The sequence below is a fragment of the Diabrotica undecimpunctata genome, chromosome 6, assembly GCF_040954645.1.
Source record: "Diabrotica undecimpunctata isolate CICGRU chromosome 6, icDiaUnde3, whole genome shotgun sequence".
NCBI classification, from domain to species: Eukaryota; Metazoa; Arthropoda; class Insecta; order Coleoptera; family Chrysomelidae; genus Diabrotica; species Diabrotica undecimpunctata.
The window spans coordinates 101,901,132-101,916,264 of record NC_092808.1 but is presented as its reverse complement, the minus strand read 5'-3'; the positions used below and the strand labels follow the sequence as shown (position 1 = coordinate 101,916,264).

Genomic DNA, 15,133 nt, shown 5'->3' with positions numbered 1-15,133 from the left:
TACTAAGGAAAACACGTCCTGAAGAGGCAAAAGCCTAAAACAGGACAGCGTAGCCATCCAAACACAAGAAAAACACCCAAAAACCCACACGACCAACACTACAATGGATACAACGCACCGTCATTTTCAGGTTACAAGCGAAGCAGTAACATCTCCAGAAGATGCCAACCCCTAGTGTTGGCGAAACTAATCTCATAAGACAACGTCCTAACAGCCCGAACAGTTTAACAAGTTAGACGATGGCCGTGAAAGTCTAACGCAGTTTATCATTTAGTAGATTTGGAAGCAAAATTTTTCCTGATCTAGGAAGATTAAACAACATAGGATAATGTATATTATCAGAACCTGGAGCTGTATTGGCAGATTTTTCAGTGCCATGTCTAATTCTTGAAGTGAAAACTGGTTGGTCAGATAATGTCCACTAATACTATGGTTTCTTATATCTACACAATCAAGAAAGGTTGTGTCAGGGGATACATATGGAGGGGTTAAATTGTTGTGAAATTCAACAAGCCATTCATCATGATCTGATTGATTTTGATTTGAATATTTTCGATTTTTAAAATTATTTACCTTTTTCCATATATTCTTAAGAGGTACCGATCTGTTGAGAGATTTAAAATAATTTTCCCAACTATCTTTTTTTATTTGTTTGAAGGTTTTTTTTTGCTATAGCATCAGTTCTTTTATATTCTAACAAATTATCTAGTGTGGGATTGTTCATATATTTATGCAAACTATTTCTTCGTTTCTGTACCAGAAATTGACATTTTTCATTCCACCACTGTTTATTTTTATTTGAACTTTGATTTGATTTAAATTTAGGTATAGAAAAGTTTGCTGCATTTTCAGCTATTCTTATAAAATAATTGTAATCACCAACTTCTGTTTTATTGAACTGGTCTTGAAACTCCATAATATAATATATAATACATAACATAATATATATCCCAGTTTGCCTTTTTAATATTCCATTTTCTACAAGATAGTAATTTATTAACTTTGGGTGGCATATATATTTGTGTAATGCATAGTAGATGATCAGGCCCATAAAGATCTTTTATTGTGTGCCAATATAGTAAATGTTTTATACAATGAGAACAAATTGTCAGATCGATAGCAGAATGAGATTGCAAATAATTTCCTATGAATGTAGGTGATCCATCGTTGAGATATACAAGATTATTTCGGTCAAGAGCTTTCATAAGTGTTATGCCATAGTGGTCTGTGCTTGGCCCACCCCAGGCAATATTATGAATAATAAGAATTAAAATCTCCCGTAAAAATTACAGGTGGATTAAAAGAACTAAAGAGTTGATCCCAAATATGCAACGAAATTTTAGTTTTTGGTGGAACGTAAAGCGATACAATGGTAAAATTTTTTTATCATTACATTTTAAAATAATGGATAATTGATTACAATTAGGTAGTAAAACAGAGATAGGTAATTCTGTATACAAAAGTTTCGATTTAATAAGGATGGCCGTTCCCCCGCCACTGCGGTCTAAACGGTCATCCCTCACAATGTTGTAACCTGGAAGATTAAAATATTTATTGGATGTAAATCTAGTTTCTGACAAGCAAGCTATATCGATGTTATGATCATTTAACAAATATTGTAAATTTTCTTTATTTGAATTTGCCGATTTAAGGTTCCATTGACATAGAGTTATATGATCCATGTTCAAAAAGGTTATTTAAACTAGTTTTAATAATATTTGTAATTTCATTTTCTTGTATGTCTAATTTATTTTTGTTCTTTATTGTATTTATGGTTGATAAAACTATCTGAAAAATTACATTTGCAATTTCATTATTTTCGGTTTCTCTTATGACAATTTCTGATTTATTTTCATTTTGAATATTGGACTGATATTGTTCTGAACTCAAAATTCCCCCTTTCTTAAAAGGAAGATTAACTGAACTAATAATGGACTGATGCGCTGACAATGTAGGATCGGGATATAAAGGATAAGATCTTTTACTTTTTTTTTGTTAAGTTATTTAATAGGGCTTGAGAGTATGAACGGGAGTTCGATCTTTGAGAAATGGATCGCGTATTGGATTGGTGTGATATTTGTGAAAAGGGCTTGGACAATGTTGAAGTTACATGAACATTAACTGAATCTAATGAAGAATTTTGTTGTAAATTAGAATTACCTATTTTATTATCAACTGCATTGGAAGGTAAATGCTTAGATTCAATATCTGCATAACTTTTTTTTTGGAATACTACTACTAGCATCCTTGAAGGAACAATTTGTCTGTGACATCATTTGTTTAATTTGTTCTTGTCTATTGTACGTCGGGCATACATTAAAATCGTTAGTAAAATGGTTTCCATTGCAAGAAGAACACTTTACTGTAAATTCGTCTGATGAGCAGGTAACTGTGTGATGATTCTGAGAGCATTTAAGACATCTTATTTTACTTCGACATTGTTTACTAATATGTCCATAGCGGTAACAATTATTATACATTACAACTCTGTTTATAAACTTCTACTTCGTAAAGAACTTTGTTAATTTCTATATACTTAGGTAAAGTTTGACTTTTAAAGGAAACCAAAATAGTACTTGTAGGTATTAATTCTGTTTCGTTATTCGAGTTTTTTACTTTTCGGTTCATTCTTTTAACAAATTCCACTTCAAATTTACAATGAAAATCATAGGCCCTAATTTTATTTTTTAAATATTCAACTGGTAAATCTTTATCAATGAATCTAATAATTCCTAATCGAAATATTACAAATTTAGGAATATATGCAGACAAGTTTTTATTTTCTAAAATGTGAGATTTTAACAATATATTAGCACTCAAATATACCTTACAAAAAACCCGAATTCGATTTCTCCCTATCGATTGAATTTGTTTTATTTTTTTTTATCTAATTCTGGATGTGAAGTTAAAATTATTTCCCCAATTTTTATTGCGTTTAATTGGCCTGTATAATTATCCATATTATTTTCAATGTAAATCTGAAACGGGCCTATATCAGTAGACTGATAAAGGAATGTTGTTTTTACTTTTTTGTTCGATTCCTTATTATTGTGAACGGAAATACTTGATTCTGGATTAGAACTAGCCTCAACTATCTTATCCTTTAATACAATTTGTTTTTCATTTTTTTTATCTTTAGTATTCCGATTCAATGCAGGAGAATCTATAATTAAATTTAAATGATTTGAACCACTTATCTGATTATTTCCTAGATCTAAGTTTTCTGGAGGATCCGGGAGAGGAGGGGGTTTCCCCCCATCATCCACTTCCGTATGAATGCACTAAGCTTTCACAACACCCTTATAACCACAATTATAACTAATTTTCAAATAATTAATATTGTCTTCTAAAACGATTGATTGTACTGAACTTCTAAGATACACGTGTAAGCACGACAACTGTTCACGCACGAATGTGCATTTAAACTTAGGATAGATAGTATCCTCTTATGTTACAAAATAGTGATTAAGCTGCATTATAATAACGAAGTAGTCCGAACCTGGTGTGTCTGCTTTAACAGACCAGTTTATGCTATGAGCGAGGTTTGGAGTACGGATTGATAAATCGATTGCAGATTTGACACCTGATCTAGAAATTTTTGTCGGGGCACTGATTATCACAATTACTTAACTTACTAAAAACCACAGCAATGAGCAGACGTAAACTAAGCTCGTAATGTTGCAAGAAGTATTTTCGTATATTCATTTCTTGGAGCACATCCGTCATTATAGCGCATCAGTTCGGTCGGGTTTGATTTTGACTTACTTGGATGATTGAGTATACTAGGGAATTTGTTGTGTAAGTGGATAAGGTTTTACGAAATTCCTGAGTTTTAGTTGATATTAACCTTTTACCTTTGTCGAGTTGTAGTTTGAGAAAATATCAACATTATTAATCAGGAATGAACAATGAAGCAATTCTTGGAAATAACGCTGTATTTGATAAGAAGCTTACACAAAAGAAATATATTTTAATGAAGAATATATTGTTATTTCTTTGCACTAGAAAACACACCTTAAATAAAATGTACAACAAAAACATGAATCCAATAAAGTAAAACTATTTAAATATATTAATGTATTCATAAAAACAAAAATAATTATATTATATTTGACTGCTAAGTATATGTAAAATTATATAAATATACAACACGTCCATACAATCACATAACTTTAATGCCGGTATTGGGTATACATTTTATAAGTAATTAATTAGTAATCCGTGGCTTAATTCCTAGATCGATTGAAATCGACTACTAACGTCTGATGTCAAATGAGGTATTGGTCTTACAAAATTTCATGAACCTGACACACTTATTTGGTGACGTCAATCTACGAATGAAACTATGAAATCCGACATTACTGAAATCATTTATTTGTCTGCAGTGCTTTCTCATGGCAAGACAGAGTCATACTAGGATTTGCATTAGTGAAAGAGTTTGGAGTATTGTTTTTTTTCTAACAGTCGTTTCTTAATACTTTATATCGAATTCAGTATGAAATTAGAATATTTAATGTTTTTAGGATGAATTTTTTCGAGCATGCGCATTTTGAAGGTTCATGAAGCTTTGAAACGTCCCTAATAAAGCTTAGAAACAATTATGAATGAACTATTAATACCACGAAAAGCTCTTAAAGTATAGCTGTTTTTAAATTTATTGTAATTAAGAGTGCCCGTTTCAATTCTTGTATATACAAAATATATAAAAATGTATCATGAGTTAGAGCAAACGCCAACTAAGACGAGGTTGCGCGAATGGTGAATTTTTATCTTGAGTCACCAGACACAGGCGACAACAGGTCGGTAAGCATTTAGTAGAGTAGACCTGATACATTAATTACTGATAAGTGTTGATGTTATATACTGTTACAGGCTAATTAGCTCCACTACTATTCTATTGCAACGATTTACTTAACCAAGACCCCAAAAATAGGGACTTTTAAAACATGCGCATAAAACTTTCAAAATTATTATCGGTTTATTCTTTACCTTATTTTGTCTGTACTGCATCTACTTGCCATATCCATTTCCAAGTCATATTTTTTTAATTACATAAAAGGTTCAAAGAATGACATTTGCTGTTAGATGTGTCGAGTAATTTAATGTTCCCCGCATCTGATGCCGAAAAACTTTTTAGCTATCCACCATAATCTATTAAAAATTGTTGTACAAGAATTGACGTCGACAAGCTTATTAATACAAATGCATCAAGAAATTTCAAACAAAATACATATTTTGAGCTTTTACATATTATTAAGTTTATTTGGAAATACTAATAAGCCCCACCACCTCATATAACGTCACGATTTTAGTAGGGCATATTAAAATTAAAAATGTTAGTGGATTATAAATTAATTTCATCTAAATTTGTCCAAATTGTAAAAAAGTTTGATAGAAGTTTTTTGTGTGATATATTATCAAAAGAGTTAAGTGCTAGATTTTGTTATATCTTTAATTTTGTAACACTACGTGTACCAAATAGTTGACGTAGAAAATGCTCGCTCACCCGAAGGAACATTTTGATATTTTCTGTCTATAAAACTTATTAGAATTGTACGACTTATTTTTTAGAGAATCAGTAAATATTGTGAAGTTCCTGAACTTAGGTGAGCGATTGGTGAATATTAAAATAAACCTCAATATTTTAAGATTCTGGGTTCTAAAGAAATAACAGAAGATTTTCATATTGGTCTAAATGTTATTTTTAAGTATATCTCACTCTAAAATTTTATAACCTAGTTTTGTGCCCTTTACGATATGATCACAAACTGTTAGTAAGTTAACAATAAGATTTAGACGAGACATCATTGGCAAATTAATACGAATATACATAAATAAAAACCATGTTAAGATATTCTTGAGACTAATAAAAATTATTTTTTTATCAGGCGCCATAGTCAAAAGAATAAAATTTGGGATGAGTTTCTGTTCTGTAAGCTGAAATAATAATAAAGTTTTTACTTTTCATATTTATGCATTTGTTGTAATATTTAGTTATTCCCAACAACTTATACCGCGTGATAATATCTATTTTTACCATACCAATAAGTCTATGGATCGAAAGATGAAGCAATATATAGGAAGAAAATAGGCAATTTAGATTAAAAAATCAGTTTAAGTTAAAACATGATAACGATTATTATTTGTCATAATGTTATTTTTTTATTTAGTTTTGTTGGTGAATGAATAAAAGTTGTATCAGAAAATAGGCTACAAATGTTCCATTATTTCTTACAAAAAATACCAGAAACAAATCGCCCGGAATAGATAATCTCCCAGCTGAAAACTATATAAAGAAGATCGCCATGATACCATAATGGCTCACAGCAGATCATAAAAGACATATGGACACAGAAATTCCTCACTAGTGATTGGAATATTGGAATACTTTGCACCATACACAAAAAAGGAGGTATCTTTGAATGCTTTCACCACAGAGGAACTACGCTTCTAAATGCAGTATATAAAATATTTTCCACAAAACTATGATACCACATGTAGAACGAATAGTAGGAACTTACCAGGCTGGTTTCAGAGGTGGTACATCGATAATTATTCAGATTGTAGCCCTGAGACAAATTAAAAAAAAAAAAGAATGGAATATAGCATAGATATTGTTCACATATTTATAGACTACAAAGCAGAATACGACTCTGTAAAATAGAAAAGAAATGTTCAAAGCCATTAAAGAGTTAGAAGTACCAAATCGTTTGGTAAATTTAAAAAATAAAAAGTAATATGTATGTATGTCACAAAACACAACCAACGGCTCAATATATAACAAATCAGTGTATATCCTTGCCTATGCCGATGATATCAATCATTTTGGGAGAACGGAAAACGGAAGAGGCGTATGTAGCACTAAAAGAATCGGCTACAAAAATGGGTTTAATAATGAACACCAACAAAACGAAGTGCATGAAAATAAACACGCAACCACAAATCCCTCGGCATGCAAAATGACGCCATCGAAGCAGTGAACGAAATGGATGGGCGACTAGAGAGAAATTCTTGATAAGGCTAGGACCCACGCAAGGTTGTAAAGCGAAAACGATGATGATGGTGATCTTACAAAAAATATTTTTATTTCTTATGGACATGACACCATGTAAATATGAGAAGTAAAAACTTTATTTTCATATCGGTTTCCCATGCCGGAGTTTTTGATGTAGCATGACTTAAATAACGTTCTGTACGATTCCAAACTACATAGACATACTATAAAAGAATTCTATAATTTGGCGAGTTTGTAATTTAGATTTTATAATATAATGATTAGTAAAATGGAATGTTCCTACTTGTGATATTTTAATAACATATGAAATGAAAAATTCTACAATAAATGACATTAATGCGCAGCGAATGATGGATCAGTGAATACCTGAAAAAATCGTCATGTGCAAACCTAGAAGACATTGGGAAAAGGGAACGACCAATAAAAATATTGATGGAAGGAATTAAATCTCGAGAATTCGAATGGCAGAAGAGAACTAAAATAGTCGATTATCCCGTCATATTAATTATTCTCTGGTAAACGGTTACAGATTATGAACGTTTTAATAATTTAAGCCGTAATAAAATGGTTCAACAAGGATGACTTATTATTGTTAATCTTGAGGAGATTACACTGAACACTGTAAGTACACGACAGGTATTGCTGTGTATTCGCGTGACAGGAACGTTGTTGGAAATTTTAATTTATCATAAAACTGTCATAAAATAATAAAAATATGGATATTGAATGTCTAATAGAATAATATTCTTCTGGACTATTTCCTTGTGGCATCACAGCTTTTATTAAATTTGAACACGATCTCCACAGTGGACAAAGTGAACAATATTTTTGTCAGCCTATACATACGTAAGCACCCTACCACTGACACTCCAGCATCATTCCAATGCGTTCTTTGTCCTCGCTTGCAATTAACTTTTTTTAATGTGTAACTATATATCATTTCTACATGTAAAAACATGATTAGGATTATATCTATTTCAGAAGTTTCTATAATTTGTGATAAGTTTTGTACGTGTCATGCACGACTTAGAGAAAAAAAGTTGAGTACAGAATAAGAACAGTCTCTTCAAGCCAGATCAATATTTAAGGAATACATAATAACCTTAGGAGTACCGAACTGAAAAACCAAGAGAAGCAGTGGAAACTGATTTGGAATAGGTGATGATACACAGAGGATTGTAAAGTCAAGTGTGATGTTAATAGAATAAGAATGACTGGATGTAACTTGGACTGTGGATCTAAATATTATGTAGCTGACTAAGAAACTGTAATAAATTGCTTCCCGTTACTAGCTAACTTACTCCGATAGAGCCATAATTCTCAGTTCCATATGATCGAATGATGAAGCAATAGATATGACTTAGATCTAGTACAATATAACATTTTATGTATTATTGTAGATTCCAAAGCTTTTTCGCCCACTGAAACTATGTCTCTTTCAATAATCAGCGCCTGTGACTGAAAATTATTCATTAAAAAAGAATAATTTTATGACTCGAACGAAATCTGGAAAGCAATACTGAAGGTGACCTGCATTAATAAAATTTAAAAATGAAAAACTTTATAAGCTTTAGATTATTTTGCACAATGTATTCTAAGAATTATTTGGTTAAAAAGTCTACAAGATAGCTTAATATTTTCGGACTAAAGACGGCATTTGTTTGAAATCGATATCGACCGTCGATGAACAATATATCGTAGTAGTTAACTACATATATATAGCGGTAACAAAATCAATGCATATTTTCGCGCTTGCCACTTGACAGTAGAACAACTGTAATTTTCATCGCTAGTAAAAAATTGCAAGTAAACAGATATTTAGTTTAAGACAATTTAATTTTCAATCTATATACAAGAATGTTTCGTTTCTCAAATTATAGAAACGATGTGATACTATTTAATCAGAATGTACTTAGAAAATTCTACTCAATGCAGAAATATAGTTGACATTTCTTAATAAGATTCTGTTATTAATATTATATGTTAAAATAAATATTTAATTCATAATATTAATTAGTTTGACCTAATGTTATAATTTAAAATCTAGTCCCAATACCAACATATTTTATTATTCAAAGCTCGGCTGCCTCAATGTCTTAAAGGCCTATAACTAAATATTTCAATATATAAAAATTCATTATATTGAGAAGAGATTTTAGAGGCCGAGAATTTGAATAGTAAATTTCTGCGCTTAACCACATTCTTAAGTAGGATAGTTCATATAGTTAGAACAGATCCTTTGGATAAAATTTTTTTTATAATTTAGCAACATCCTGAGCCTTGTGAGCCTCCTGCACCTCCTGATCCAGGTAAAGATGGGTTAGTAGGGGAATGTTGAGGCCCTATTTTGATACCATTAGCCTGAAAAAATATAAAACGTTTAATTAACTTAATGAACAACAAAATATAACCGTATATTATACAACGACCATTCAACGATGATCATAGGTATGAGATTACGGCAAAAGCCATCAAATGCGAGTGTATACAAAATTTCTTTCTAGACCATTCATAATATTAAAACAAAAAATTATGAGAACTAAAATTCAGGGAAGAGTCAATTACTTGCATTTAAAAGAGATGACTCGATCTTCTTTTTTTAGTACCCTGGCAATAATAACTTTCTTAACGGCAACTCGAAACAGATTAGCAGATGTATCTTGATACCACTCTCGGAAATATCGAAGCCAGGATGTTCTTCTTCTGTCTGGGCCCCTTCTTCCGGCGATCTTGCCTGTATTATGAGGTGTAGAAGGTTATACCTCTCTGATGTCTCATTACATGGACGAAATATTGTAACCTTCGGATTTTTATTGTTTTTGTTATTTCTCTGCTCTTTTTCATTCGGTGTAAAACTATTTCATTTATTATTAGATCAACCCAACTTATCCGCAATATTCGTCGGTAAATCCACATCTCAAATTTCTCAAGTTTTTTCATTAGTGTTGCTGTAAGAGTCCAGCTCTCCGTGCCATACAGCAATGTTGAGAATATGTAGCAGAGTATTAATCTGATTTTAAGGTTTAATGTAATATCTCTATTAATGACAATTTTCTTTAGTTTCTAGAAGGCGGCTCTGGCTTTTTCAATGCGAATTCTTATTTCTTTGCTTATATCCCAGTTGTCGTTAACATTGGCGCCCAAATAGATGATATTGTTGATTCTTTCTAACTCTATTCCATACGCTCCGATGTTCATTGGTTTTAACTCTGTTTTGCTAACAACCATAAGTTTTGTCTTAGAAATGTTAAGCTTTAGACCATATTCAATACATGTTTCGGTCACCCTGTTTATAAGTCGGGGGTGCGGGGTTCAACATCACCGAAAAACTTTATTATGCAACCGTATAACAGATTTTGTCAAATATTAAGCATATTATGTCAAATTAACTCCAAAATTACGTGAGGCCATAAAAGAAAATCATAGGATCATATTCTCTTGCATCAGGCTAATGCACCAAGTCACAAATCTGTCATTGCAACAGCTGCATTCGCCATATTTTCCAGATTTGACGCCCACCGATTATCAACTGTTTCTTGAACCCAAAGAAAATTTGAATGGTAAACGATTTTCTTCAGATAATGTCATATATGCGATAAAACAGTGGTTTGCAAAGATCGAAGAACCTTTCATTCGAAAAGCACTAGACATATATGGGAAAAATGTGTTAGTCTTATTGGAGACTGCGTTGAAAAATAAAAGATAATAATAAAGCCAATTTTTTTATAGAACGTGAGTCAAAGGTGGAGCAAAAGGATCAGATTTTATGGCTTCGGTATATGTCGAATGACTAATGTATCGTCGTAGTTCCGCAAAAACTCAATTAAATTTGTGTAAAAATTGTTCCCAAACTTTTTCAGTCAACCTCGCACTTACCGGAATAGTATTTTTTCACGGCTCCCTATTCGTAGGATGTATACAGTGTGTTCAACAAGGAGTAATATAAGTTTGTACTTTACAACCTGTCTACTACATATTAGCAAACCACATCCCTTCATTGAATACGATGCTACATTGACACTTCACAAGTCAACAGAAATACAGAAAAGAAAACGTCCGCAACCTGAGACTCACAAAAACATGAACATAATGATAATCTACACACATTTTTTCAAATCAAGAGATAAACCTTCTTCTTGTGCCACTCCTATCGGAGATTGGAAATCATCAAGGCTATCCTGACCTTGTTTACAGCTCACCTAAAGAGTTCATTAGTGGTACAGCCAAACCACTCTCTCAAATTACGCAACCATGACATTCTTCTACGGCCTAGATTCCGTTTTCCTTCTATTTTTCCTTGCATTATATTTTGAGTAATGCATATTTATGTCCTCTCATCAGGTGACCCAAATAGTCGAGTTTTCTTCGTTTGATCGTTGACAAAATTTCTGGGTCTTTTCCTATCCTTCGCATTACTTCAAAGTTTGTGACTCTTTCAACGCAACTTATCTTCAGCATTCGACGGTAGCACCACATCTCGAAACTTTCAATATTTTTTATGTTGTTCTGTTTGAGAGTCCAGGCCTCTACACCGTATAATAGCGTGTTAAATACGTAGCCCCTTAGCATTCTTAATCGTAGAGGGATGCTTGTATCTCTGTTGCAGAAGAATTTCCTCATATTTATGAAGGTGGACCTGGCAATTTCGATACGTCTTTTTATATCATTGTTTTGGTCTCCAGTTTCGTTTATTGAAGTCCCCAGGTATTTGTAACTTGACACTTTTTCAATTTGAATGCCGTTTATACTAATATGTGCTGGTTGTGTCATGTTCTTACTGAAGACCATATACTTGGTTTTTTTGATATTGATACTTATGCCATAATTGTTGCAGGCAATATTTATATTTGTAAGTAATCGTTGTAATTCTTCTACTGTTCTTGCAACTAGTACAGTGTCTGCGTATCGAATTTTATTTACAACCTCTCCATTGATTACGATTCCTTCGTTTGCTTGCAGAAGGGTTTCCTGGCAGATGCTTTCACTATAAACATTAAATAGCAGCGATGACAAAATGCATCCCTGTCGTACTCCTCTACGTATTTCTATTGCTTGTGATATCTCATTTTCTATTTTGATGTTAGCTTTCTGATTCCAATATAGATTGAGAATTATTCGCAGATCTTTATTATCTATGTCTTTTCTTTCAAGAATGTCTCTTAGCTTATCATGGCGTACTCTGTCAAACGCTTTTTCAAAATCGATAAAAATGCATGTACTTCCTGATTAACGTCTAGGCATCGTTGTGTAAGAACATTCAAACCGAAGAGAGCTTCTCGAGTACCTAGTCCTTTTCTGAACCCCATCTGTGTATCACTAATATCTGAATCCAACTTTTGATAAACTCGGTTGTAGATGACTTTTAGAAATATCTTTAGTAGATGGCTCATTAAAGATATTGTTCGATGTTCTGAACATTCTTTTGCATTGGATTTCTTTGGCAGTGTAACGAATGTAGACAACAGCCACTTTTGAGGTATAATACCAGTTTTGTATATTGTATTAAATAAGTGCAATATTATACCTATCGAGTCATCATTCAAGAGCTTTAGCAATTCAGTAGGAACCTCATCAGGTCCATTTGCCTTTCCAGTTTTGGAATTTCTAAGTGCCACTTCTACTTCACATTTTAGGATTTCACGTCCCGTTTCACCATTTACCTGAACAATGTTATTTCTGTTGTTCTCAAACAATTCTCTTATGTATTCACTCCATCTATTAATTTTCTCCGTTAAATCTATAATATTCTTTCCATCTTTGTTCTTAAGCAAAATTATTTGATGTCTTCTTTGAGTTCCTGTAATTTCTTTTACTTTTTTATGTACATTGAATGTGTCATATTTTCTTTCATAGTTTTCCATTTCTACACATTGTTCTTCAATTCATAATTCTTTGGCCTTCTTTATTCTTTGCTTTATGTTCTTATCAACCTCTCTGTATTAGAGATAAACCATGACACTGCTAATCCCATTTCTTGGTTCAAATTTATATTTCTTGAAAATCCTATTTCCCATAAATAGGATGCAGCAAAGGGAATAAGAATTTTTTTGCTTTTGGACTTTGTTGTCGCAGGTGAGTTCAAGACATTCTTCTCTCGTGAATTCCTGTGTGAAAATTAAGCAAAGAAAGAATCTTGGATAGACGAATATTTCTAGAATTTTCTTCCGGATATTTTCCTGACCATTCAGAGGTTCGAACGGCGATCTGTGAAAACACTTGGAAAATCATCGTGAATGTCTGCTCATAATTTGTTCTTATACAAAATGCAGTTTGCTCCTTCGCACCACCTTCTCCATTCGTTTCAAGACGTGTGTTATTCAAGATATTCAAGTTTTTGGTCGCTGAAAGTAGATGAAGTTAATTTATTACGTCTATGATAAGTTTCAATATCAAATTAGATTCACAGCTGATTGACTTTATTTCAAGCGCTTCCTCGTAAGTGATGTAATGGATCCACATAGCATGTGATGCCATACTGCCTCCACGCAAGTAGGAGCGCTAGTCTCCACGAGCGGGTAAGTCTGCATAATCAATTCATGGAGCCCCAATTTAAATACAGCGGTATACAATTATCAATACAGAGTTGACAGAAATTTTCAAAAAAATTTTCACTGATAATTTCACAGAAAAGGTTTTCAACCATGTTATGTATAACGCGTCCCTACGAAAGAAGGTGTGCATCTTTACTAATGCTAGTAGCCTCATTATGGACAATATTCTTAGCCTTTCATTTTCTCGTTAATTAGGTTCATATTTTCGCAAAAGGAAGAAAAAATTCGCATCTGGATTGATACATTTTTGCATAGATAAGATGCGCCCCAAAAAATGTATGTGAGATACTCATATCAGATTACCTAGGGCTCAAAAACACGGAAATAGTTCTTCCAGAGCTCAATACTTTTGATACCCAAGATATCTCGCATAAGTGAATGTTCTCGGATGATTTAGAGCCGCATGGCTTAAATTGTAAATTGTTTCGTTAATAATTTTGCGAAGTTTACAATAGCAACCTTGATTTTGACCAAATATTGAACTTCTGTTACGTGACAGGTAATTTAAGTATAGTCGATACATCGCGAATCATATTTATTGATTAAAAATATGAATTATAATGAAATAACTATAGTAAAAGATTAGTGTTAAAATAAGCTCCTGAACTAATGTAATATTAAAGATTTGAAAAGATTTTTGATTTTTAGGTTATGCCACTTTTTGTCAAACTGTTAGATGTAAGCACATGTTTTGTTAATATTCTCAGGCTTATTATTCAATAAAATTTTTACTAATCGATCGTCGGGTTGTTTTATTCATCAGGTTATGTGCCCAGACATCGTATTTTAAGATTAAGAAGTAGCCTGCCGAGTTCGGATAAAAAGTTTAGTTGTCACGTTCAAGTCGTGAATGGCCCTCGTGTTTATTTTCGCTACGATCGAGTCGTATCAATTATTATAAAATAAACATTTAGTGCAGTGTAAACAAGGGCCTCAGCTGTGAAAATTGATTTTGAGAATATCACCAACTTTAATGGCTCAAATTTTCAGCTATGGAAATTTAGTGTAACCATTTTGTTTAAAACAAAGGAACTGCTTTCAGTTGTAAATGGAACAGTTACAAAACCCGAAGATCAGACTAGCAGTGAGTGGAAAGAATGGGATGACAAGAATTTAAAGGCACAAGTAATTTCTACTCCCTACATCTACCTTCCACATCTACTGTATGTTAAGATCAAATACATTTAATAAACTGTGAAAATGCTGCCGAAATATGGTCAAGACTGATCACAATACATGAACAAAAGACAGAAATCTCTAGAGTTACTATGGCAACAGTTTTGTGAATACAAAATGCACTAGACTGCATTTGCAGCGCATATATCAACAATAGAGCTATTAGTTAGACAGTTGAAAGATGTTAGAGAAACTACTAGTAGTAGTGCTGTTTGCTCCAAAGTAATTAATACTTTACCTCCTACATTTATTGCCTTTCATACTGTCTAGGACTCTGTAGCTAGTAATCAGTAAACTTTTGAAAATTTAGCAGCAAGATTGCTTAAAGAAGAAACTAGAATGAATAATGATGACTCTGAAATATCCCATCTTGCTTTACAAGTAGAGACTT

At 32.4% G+C, this 15,133-nt stretch overlaps 1 protein-coding gene across 1 annotated transcript in view; it reads right to left on the bottom strand.

The window, feature by feature from the left end:
• Nucleotides 1–3,917: 3,917 nt before the first annotated feature.
• The window catches only part of Rab2 (RAS oncogene family member Rab2), a 34,836-nt gene continuing 23,620 nt past the window's right edge, over nt 3,918–15,133 (bottom strand). The window contains exon 4 of the mRNA XM_072535017.1: nt 3,918–9,376. Coding sequence (XP_072391118.1) covers nt 9,278–9,376 — 99 coding nt within the window. The 3' untranslated portion in view covers nt 3,918–9,277. The remainder of the gene's footprint in view (nt 9,377–15,133) is intronic.